The sequence below is a fragment of the Nerophis ophidion genome, linkage group LG15 (genome assembly GCF_033978795.1).
Source record: "Nerophis ophidion isolate RoL-2023_Sa linkage group LG15, RoL_Noph_v1.0, whole genome shotgun sequence".
Lineage (NCBI taxonomy): Eukaryota > Metazoa > Chordata > Actinopteri > Syngnathiformes > Syngnathidae > Nerophis > Nerophis ophidion.
Genome location: NC_084625.1, coordinates 38,457,610 through 38,468,554, shown reverse-complemented (window position 1 = coordinate 38,468,554; position 10,945 = coordinate 38,457,610). Strand labels below are relative to the sequence as shown.

General features: G+C 34.7%; 1 protein-coding gene across 7 annotated transcripts in view; it reads left to right on the top strand.

The window, feature by feature from the left end:
• slc12a7b (solute carrier family 12 member 7b) overlaps positions 1-10,945 on the top strand; it is a 152,879-nt gene that overhangs the window by 88,780 nt on the left and 53,154 nt on the right. For all 7 annotated transcript variants that reach the window (XM_061922147.1, XM_061922146.1, XM_061922150.1 and 4 more), the window contains 2 exons: positions 7,299-7,393; positions 10,191-10,322. In XM_061922147.1, coding sequence (XP_061778131.1) covers positions 7,299-7,393; positions 10,191-10,322 — 227 coding nt within the window. The remainder of the gene's footprint in view (positions 1-7,298; positions 7,394-10,190; positions 10,323-10,945) is intronic.

Below are 10,945 nucleotides of genomic sequence, written 5' to 3'. Positions count from 1 at the left end.
AACCTTTATTTATGAATTTCAACATTTAAAACAGTTGAAAATAATAATCAAAGTACAAAAACAGTACAAAACAGCGCCAGGGGGTTGTAAATTCAAATTAACTAAAATAGAATGCAAAAAAAATATAGATATGTAAAATAAACAAAGTGCAAAGCCATAGGGTTTCTCAATCTCAGTAAGTAACTTAAATTTGGAACACAGCATCATCGTTTTCACAGCTTTTGGGTTGTTAGAAGTAAGAGTGTTTTAATGTAGAGCTCTAAATCTTTTTTAAAGGCACAAAAAACAGGTCGGGTATTGAGAAAATTACATTTATGAATAAAAAACTTAGCCAATAGTATAATGAGGTTGCAAAGGTAAAATTCATTTTCACATTTTTTTTCAATACAATGTAAAAACAAATATATATTATTTAATATATATTATTGTTTTAGTTGCTTAAGAGATATTCCTGGCTCTGAATTTGTTCATTGCTATTTTTATGTTTTTGTGCATTATTTGTTGCCGTCATCATAATGAACAGGTTACTCATCAGTTACTCAGTACTTGAGTAGTTTTTTCACAACATACTTTTTACTTTTACTCAAGTAAATATTTGGGTGACTACTCCTTACTTTTACTTGAGTAATACATCTTTAAAGTAACAGTACTCTTACTTGAGTACAATTTCTGGCTACTCTACCCACCTCTGGTCCTTGTGCCCTCCACAATATCATTATTGCTGGAGAATGTGCTTTATGGTCCTATTAAAACTATGTTCCATAGCCTTATTGCTGCCATTAATTGTGTTTCAAAGTGTGCTTGGAATCTTGTACTGCTGTGACTGGTATTTGGCCCCATTGAGAGAATTTGTTGCAGCACGTTTGCTTTACCTGAATACTGATAGGCTTGGTTCAAGTACAGGTCAAAAAGTTTTAAAAATATATGCATTGCATCACAATGAATTTAAATCATATATTGAACATATGATAGAAGTGGATACTTAAAAGATGGCATTTACCATTATTTTAGACATCTGACATCTTTGTAAATGAAATATTTTCTTATGGAAATTCTTTGCAGTCGATGACTGGCTGAAGTTATTCATAAAGCGACATCATCATATGTATCTTATCTCCTGGGAGTTTGCAGGCCTTCACTTGTTTCTTGTTTGTGGGTTTGAACTTTTTTACTTTCTTTTCTCAATAAAAAGTACTTACAATGGTCTTTAGAATATTCTATGAATGTGCCATCAACACTTTTGTTCTGATCATCATTTTTCATTTGTACCATAGAGTTTACCAGCATTTGGCTGACTATGAGTGGAAATATTTGAATTCTGTTATTATTCATTTGGAGTTAGGATATATCTGCATCATTTCATTCGGAGTATCTCTGGTGCAGTAGATTGCAGCTATTAGCAGAGGTAATGTGCAGAGATCACTTACAAATAGTCAAATAATGTTGATAATGAAGACAGAGAGAACATTTTTTTTATTTTTGAAGGTGGTGATGTTGACAGCAGGACAACACCATACTTTGTGCAGGCTCGCTACTTTCCGTCCAAAGCCTCTTGCTAACTTGATGTTGTTCTCCTCTGATTTTGGATCAATTTGCAAAAATAGATACTGTTGTAAATATTACATCAGATTTAACTGCAATAATCCTCCCAGTCGCTTTTTAATTGTTGTTGTTTGCACGCGAAGGGTCGGCAGAGCGATCCAAATTTTTTTAATACCGATAACAAGGGTGGTATCAGTATCGGATGGACACTAGTGTGACTAGATTGATATTTTTCTTTTCTATATTAACAATCATTTTTACAAATATGTGTTTTTGTTGTCTAATGCTGTATAAACTACACTGCTTTTTGTAACTAGTAACAAATTACGGTCATATATTAATGTGTGATTACTAGGGGTGTAGCGGTACACAAACATTTCAGTTCGGTACGTACCTCGGTTTAGAGGTTACGGTTCGGTTCGTTTTTGGTACAGTAAGAAAAAAACAAAATATAAATGTTTTGGTTATTTATTTACCAAATTTGTAAACAATGGCATAGCATACATATACACACAGGGTCCATTGCCAGGGTTAATGTGGTCAACATGTATAAAATAAAAACTAAATAAGATAAGGCTCAGAATGGTTTCTTAACAAAACCTTTCTACATATAAAGTGCTTTTTTTGATTGATTGATTGATTGATTGATTGAGACTTTTATTAGTAAATGGCACAGTACAGTACATATACCGTACAATTGACCACTGAATGCTAACACCCCAATTAGTTTTTCAACTTGTTTAAGTCGGGGTCCACGTTCATCCAACAACCCCCCCACCCCTGGGTTGGCTAACTTGGCAGTAAGAGGATATATGGGCTCATTGTTCTTCCTTCTTCCACCATAGAAGTGGGTCAAAATCCAGTTTTTAATGCAATATGGACTTAAATCTGCTGCTATAAAAACATTTGTTATTGCTTTAGCCCTGCCCTCGCCGAGGAGAGGCTGCTTGAATGCGGTGGTGATGCTTCAAATTGGTTAGCATGTGTTATGACAGTGGTTCTCAAATGGGGGTACACGTACCCCTGCGGGTACTTGAAGGTATGCCAAGGGGTACTTGAGATGTTTTTTTTAAAATATTCTAAAAATAGCAACAATTCAAAAATCCCCCCTAAATATATTTATTGAATAATATTTCAACAAAATATGAATGTAAGTTCATAAACTGTGAAAAAGAAATGCAACAATGCAATATTCAGTTTTGACAGCTAGATTTTTTGTGGACATGTTCCATAAATATTGATGTTAAAGATTTATTTTTTTGTAAAGAAATGTTTAGAATTAAGTTCATGAATCCAGATGGATCTCTATTACAATCCCCAAAGAGGGCACTTTAAGTTGATGATTACTTCTATGTGTATAAATCTTTATTTTTAATTGAATCACTTGTTTATTTTTCAAAAAGTTTTTAGTTATTTTTATATCTTTCTTTCCAAATAGTTCAAGAAAGACCATTACAAATTAGCAATATTTTGCACTGTTTAATGAATCAGAAACTGATGACATAATTGCTGTATTTTACTTCTTTATCTCTTTTTTTCAACCAAAAATGCTTTGCTCTGATTAGGAGGTACTTGAATTAAAAAAATGTTCACAGGGGGTACATCACTGAAAAAAGGTTGAGAACCACTGTGTTATGAGAGTAGCGTATGTGTCTTTGTGGCCCTTTTAATATGGGACATGTGAGGTGAGGGAGCAGTAGAGTGTGGGAGTGGCTAGTGTTTTGTTGGATTGGCTGTGTGCAGACCTCAATAAAGCCACGATTTGCAACTAATCGCCGGACTCTTCATTTACCCTGGAGTCCGGAGCTGTGGTGACCCACTCCCAGGTAGAGTGAAGGGTGTCGCCCCCGTGAATACAACAGCCCTGTTGGAGTGTTTCCCCTGCGCTCCTCGACTAGACTACGGTTTGGGAGCCGGAAGCAGGAAAGGTGCAACACATGTTTGATGTGTTGTCAGAAGCAGCTGCTGAACAATCTCGGCAAACCTCCGTCCTCCATTGTTGTATCGCGCAGCCAAAGTATTCCCAAATGGGAGATTTTAACGAGGCAGGAGGGTCTTCCAGCTCTGGCTTTTATATATTGTCCTAGCCCGGTCGCTGCTAGCATGTGTACTCTTCGGTACACCTCCGAAACAAACCGAAACCCCCGCACAGACACGGTTCAATACAAATACACGTACTGTTACACACCTAGTGTTTACCTTTGGCGAAGGTTTTGAGGCTGTCCTGTGACCATGTTGATTAGGGCTGCAGATATCGATTATATTGGTAATCAAGTAATCCATCCATTAATTTGTTCAATTAAACGAGAAAGAGTATTCGAATAAAACACACTTTTTAGCTTCAATGCGTCTTTAGGGTAAAATTTTTGATACAATGACAGGGTTCGAATTAAACACTGCAAGTCACGCGACTGCCCTTAAAAAAATGACCAGCATCGGCGGTAAGAACATGCCATGACCGCTCTTGACTTTTTACATGTTAATGGACTAGGGATGTAACGGTAAACGATACAATGATAATTCGAGATAAAATTACAGATGGCTAGCAATACCTTCTAATTTTTTAATTACCGTGAAACCGTCATTTATTAATGCATCTTAGGCAACACAAAGTGAGGCGCGTATGCACTAGCGTCGTTTGGCTTGATAATCATGTTGGCCTAACTACACAGACTTTGCTCCGCAGATTTCCCCTCGGAGTACACGGAGCCAAGACTTTGGTTTAACGTCATTTTCCCTCACTTCCCGTCGTGCGTTTAAAAGCGCACTCCTCGGTTGAGATGGAGACAGGTGTGGACAATATTGGACACGGATGCACTTGTCCCCATACTAAAAGTATACAGCGAAGGAGAAAAACTATTTGATGTTGCTTTTATTTTCTCAATAAAGCGTCCATCAGCTGCTGTGACTGAGAGTTAATGAAGTGAGGAAACAGATGACGTGTCATGAACGTTGTCACAAATGGATTTATTTATAAAGTCTTGTTTGTTGACTGGGATGCTCACGTGTCCTTAATTTAACTGCAAACTGTAGCAGTGTTCAAATAACGTCAGTAGGAGCTAAAATGTTTTATCATCTCATCAAATTGAACACAGGCTATGAAGATTGTGTATTTGATTTGAGGGGTGTCACTCCTGTTTTTTTTTTTTTGTCGGCCAAACCGTTGTACTGAACCACTGGAAGGCGTTGGAGAAGAACAAAGCTTGTTTATTAGACTTCATCTTCATTAGCCAGACTGCTTTGTGTTTTATATTGATATCAAAAAGGGTTTTTTACATGTAAATGTACTTAACCTAAAAAAATAAATAAGTAATAAAACAAAAACCTCCCTCTATCAAAATGTAAAAATAGAGATAAAGGTATCACGTAATGACAAAAAGCTGACAAGTTGATAAAATTTAAAGAATAAAAACAAAAACAAATATTCGTCTTGAGATATATGGATAACGTTTATCTAAAGCCTTTTTATTAGACATTACATTTTACATGATGGTATTCCGTTCACACCTCAACACTCCCTTATCTAACAATCAGTAATCATGATTTCAACTTTGATAGCAATAATCTTAATTATTCCATTGGCCATAATTGGCAGCCCTAGATCTCATACATGAACACTATTGTTATCTATATAGACAAAAATTGCATATATATATATATATCAATCAGTGTTTCCCCCAGAAAATGTATTAGTTAAGGGGGTGTCTTTCCGGCGGACAGACTGGGGAACGGGTGGGTGGTTGACCTTTCGCCAACACGTCTCCACCTCGTCGCTGCCACCAAAAAGCCTGGGGGACAATAGACTACAGACTGTGGTGAAGAAGGACGGCTTTGTCGCATGAAGAAGCCTAAAATATTTAGTTGTGTTTTCCGCTCCATTTTCCGAATGGCGATATATGATATATATCTCAATATTTTTTCCATAAAAGAAAAACAAAACAGTCCTAGTTACCTGAGATACTAAGCATGTCTTATTATGCCACATGCTGCTGACATAGATTTAACTCATCATGATTAATTTATTACAGCATTTGGGAAGCCTGTAGTTGATTTTTATTATGTAAATTATATATTTTTATCAACATACCGGTATGATAAAAGGGACCCTACCATTCAAAATTAACTTGCTACATTACTAATCATTAATGTAACAATAGCTGAAAAATAGTACAATAGCAATAGGAGAGACTATTCATCCCCGAACACCATGGAGTTCATGTAGGCTTTATGGTGCAGTTACATTATTATATCAACTATCAGAGACAGCTTCAAGAAACTCTTCATTTAACATAATCTTGTTTTTTGCTGCTTCAACAGAGCTCAATCAACACAGAAAAAGGTAAAGTGAAATAACAGACGGGAGTTTCCAAGCTAAAGTCTTAACAAGCTGCTTTACTTCTTCTGCCTCTGTCTCAGCACCCAGCATTGTCCCACCCACACAACCATATGATTAGTTACTTATATAGCGGTAACAGCCAATCAGCAGTGCGTATTCAGAGCGTATGTAGTAAATGTTTCAGCGTTGAGCAGATAGGTGTTTAGCAGGTGGGCATAAGGCAGCGTACTCTCCCCAAATGATAATAAACACCTCCCAGTCAACTACTCCGAACATCACTATGAGCCCGTTGACCTTCACGAAACTTAAACTGCAGTTCAGCTCGCTCGCAGTTCTGGCTTAAAGGGGAAAGATAATTAGCTTTTAGCGTAACGTTAGCTCACTTTGCTGTGTGCGTGTACGTGTGTGTGTTTTACGGACAGAAAAGCTTTGAATGGCAGGGTCCCTGCTATCACATGTTGGAAAAAAATATAACATTTACATAATAAAAATCAACTACAGGCCTCCCAGATGCTGTGATAAATTAAGCATGATGAGTTGACTTGAAACTGTTTAATGTTGCACTTTTTATATGTACAAGAAACGTTATGTGATTTTATTTAATCTGAGCAACAATTTGAGGCAGTTTAATGTTAATTAAGGTGGGAATAATTATTATAGTGTTCCCAATGTTAAAAGGATAAAGCCATTGTTTACAAATTTGGTAGATAAATAACCCCCAAAATTATATTTTGTTGTTTTCCTACTGTACCGAAAATCAACCGAACCGTGACCTCTAAATCGAGGTACGTATCGAACCGAAATTTTTGTGTACCGTTACACCCCTAATATATATATATATATATATATATATATATATATATATATATATATATATATATATATATATGTATATATGTATATATATATATATGTATATATGTGTGTATGTATGTATGTATGTATGTATGTATGTATATATATATATATGTATATGTGTGTGTGTGTGTATGTATGTATGTATATATATATATATTTGTATTGCTCTTTTTAACAAGCAGTTGTTGTGCCTCCTCCACATTAAATCCACATTAAAAAGCTCAAAAAGAAGCCAACATAACATATTTGCCTTGCTCTTAATTTTTTTTTTTGCACATATGCGTCACGTCCAATTATGCCTCCTCCCCAACACACACATTAGTGTGTTGTGACTCAAAAGCCATGAAATAAACTTTTCGCTTTCACCTGGCGTACAGCTTATCTTTTTGTAATTACAAATGTTGAATAATCTTTTTTTTAACTAAAAGTTTGAATATCATTTACTAAAAAAGTATTCAAAACAAAGTACATTAGTGTTCTAACAAGGTTTGTACTTGTTAAAAAAAGATGAGTGGGTGGTCGGGAAATGAGAAGTGACCGTTTTTTGTTTGTGTTTCCACAGGTGATGGCGTCCCTAAGGAAAACAGTCCATTCATCAACAACACAGAAAATGACAAGAGCAACAGTTATGATGGCACAAACATGGCACTCTTTGAGGTACGTGTCAAAAAACTTGGTTGGGAAGGTTTTTTAACTCTAAGTACTCATGGTTGTAGTCCAATATCATCAAGGTAATTATAGTAATTACTTATTGTATATTCATATTCATACCTATTCTTACATTTTGTGTGAACATCCTGCACCAATATGGCTTTGGCTATCTAATTGTTCTCTACTGTAACACTTACCTACCTACTCGCATGTGTCTGCACTCAACCCACTAAGTCTGTAAGGGTCAATAGTGCTGGGCTTTTTGTAAAAGTTTTACAGAAAATGTATTTGTGTGTACTGTATACAATATGCATTAGGGCCGTCGTTCTAAAACATTTTTTACCAAGTACCACTTCAGAAAACACTCTGCACTCCAAAATTAAAATACAGTGGTGTAGTAGGCCTAAGTATTCATTAAAAACACAGCAGAGGTTTTATTTAACAAATATATTTGATATTTTGGCCATTATCACATTATTTGATTCTATGGCATACATTCATGGAGCCAGTACTTGTGGTACATGTACCACAGTTTAAAGATCATTGTAATTAAGGTTCAATGTGTTTGCTTGACTATGATGAAAATGCAATGTCCTCTTGAGAACGAGCGTTATCTGCAGTAAACTTTTACTTTTGGTTTATTTCTTTTGTCAGGGTTACACATTTCTGAAAAAAAAACCCCGTTATGCAAAACACAAATGTCCACTGCACTACTATCCGTTTGTAATCTTTCTCAAAAGGTTTGAGAAATTCCATCCATTTCTACCGCTCATTCCCTTTGCGGTTGCGGGGGGCACTGGTGCCTATCTCAGCTACAATCGGGGGGAAGGCGGGGTACACACTGGACAAGTTGCCACCTCATCTCAGGGCCAACACAGATAGACAGACAACATTCACACTCACATTCACACACTAGGGCCAATTTAGTGTTGCCAATCAAAAATATAAATATTTTTTTTCCTTAAGAAATCATGTAAATCCAATTCATTTGTTCAACACACCTACAAATATGAATACAAAACATTCTATAGATACTGAATCATGATTTTAAATTAAAAAAACAAATTAAGTGTATGAATGATGCAATTCCCTGTGGACCATGTGACTTATGGAATATTCCCTTTTTTCAGAAGTGTCTCAGGTTAACAGGACTGAATGAAAATAAAGAATCACTACTAAAGTGTACATTTTAACTCAATTTTTTTTTTTAAACTAAAGTATTAAATTAAAGTATAGTGTACAGCAGGGGTCACCAACGCGGTGCCCGCGGGCACCAGGTAGCCCGTAAGGACCAGATGAGTAGCCCACTGGCCTGTTCTAAAAATAGCTCAAATAGCAGCACTTACGACATTTTTAATTCTAAGAGAGACAAAACTCAAATAGAATGTGAAAATCCAAGAAAATATTTTAAAGACTTGGTCTTCACTTGTTTAAATAAATTCATTAATTTTTTTACTTTGCTTCTTATAACTTTCAGAAAGACAATTTTAGAGAAAAAATACAACCTTAAAAATGATTTTTAGGATTTTTTAACACATATACCTTTTTACCTTTTAAATTCCTTCCTCTTCTTTCCTGACAATTTAAACAAATGTTCAAATATATATTTTTTTATTGTAAAGAATAATAAATACATTAAAATTTGATTATTCATTTTAGCTTCTGTTTTTTCAACGAAGAATATTTGTGAAATATTTCTTCAAATTTATGATTAAAATAAAAAAAAAATATTCTGGCAAATCTAGAAAATTTTTAGAATCAAATTCAAATCTTATTTCAAAGTCTTTTGAATTTCTTTAAAAATGTTTGTCCTGGAAAATCTAGAAGAAATAATGATTTGTCTTTGTTAGAAATATAGCTTGGTCCGATTTGTTATATATTATAACAAAGTGCAGATTGGATTTTAACCTATTCAAAACATGTCATCAAAATTCTAAAATTAATCTTAATCAGGAAAAATTACTAATGATGTTCCATAAATTATTTTTTTCATTTTTTCAAAAAGATTCGAATTAACTATTTTTTATCTTCATTTTTTTCGGTGGAATTTTGAATTTTAAAGAGTCGAAATTGAAGAAAAACTATGTTTCAAAATTTAATTTTCATTTTTTTCGTGTTTTCTCCTCTTCTAAACCGTTCAATTAAGTGTTTTTTTCATCATTTATTCTCTACAAAAAAACTTCCATAAAAGGAAAAAATATGTACGACGGAATGACAGACAGAAATACCCATTTTTTTTATATATATATATATAGATTTTTTTATTAAAGGTAAATTGAGCGAATTGGCTATTTCTGGCAATTTATTTAAGTGTGTATCAAACTGGTAGCCCTTCGCATTAATCAGTACCCAAGAAGTAGCTCTTGGTTTCAAAAAGGTTGGTGACCCCTGTTGTATAGCATTACACAAATATGTAAAACGATATAACATTTGTGAAGAATTTATATGCTTATATTTTATGGTAAAGTCTCATTTTAGGCAGCGTGACAGGCAAATAATTATGTATTTTCGTTAGTTAATGATGTTGAGATTAATTATTAGAATTATATTTATTACATCTGCTATAGGATCAATGTAAAATACATTGTTTAATTCAAATTGATTTCAAGTAAATTTTATCCTGCCATTCTATTATTAAGAAAAATAAAAATGTACCAATTTGTAGGTAATTGATGATGATGCATTTGCAATTTAGGACTATTAAGAAGTAGAAAATGTTAAAGCGTTGCTGTAATTGTGCTCGTTAAAGCCTTACATTATTGAAATTGTATATTTTGATGAAATGTATCTATCATTGTTGCAGGAGGAGATGGACAGCAACCCCATGGTGTCATCACTTCTCGATAAACTGGCAAATTACACCAATCTCACTCAGGGGGCGCAGGAACACGAGGAGGCAGATGAAGAGGAGAGTTCCAAGAAGAAAGCTGTCAAGGTAGATTACAGTGCCTCCATCTGCTCTGTGCGCAGGTAGACTCTTAAGGTGATCCTCAAAGGTTACACCGAGGCAACCAGACCTCTCCTTGTCAGTAAATTGAAAAGATTTCTTAATTTCAGAAAAAGATATGCGGATTACCATGACCTGGATGACTGTTACATTCTTTAAAGAAAACTGCACTTTTTTAATTTTGTCCATAATCAAAATCCTTAATAAGGTAAGAACACACATATTTACCTTTCCGGTGCATTCTAAATGGTGAAGAACTCTTTGCACAAGGCGGCTAACATTGCAGGTAAAGGGGATTGACTTATTCCGCCTATATACTGTAACAAGAAAGGCTACTTCTGTCAACAACTACCACTAATCATTACAGACTTGGTAAGAGCCAACAATGTCTAATTTGGGACAAATAATGATCCAGGACTTTATCTGTTTACTCCTAAATATATGGATTATGCGCTACGAGTTTTAGAAGTTAAGTGCTAAGCAGATCCAGCTATAGTGAAACTGTAAACCCTCATATAGCACTAATATTAACATGAGAAAATATATCAATGTCCGCTTTCACTAGGATACTGCATGGACAGTTATATCTTTCAGCACAAGACTTGTGTTCC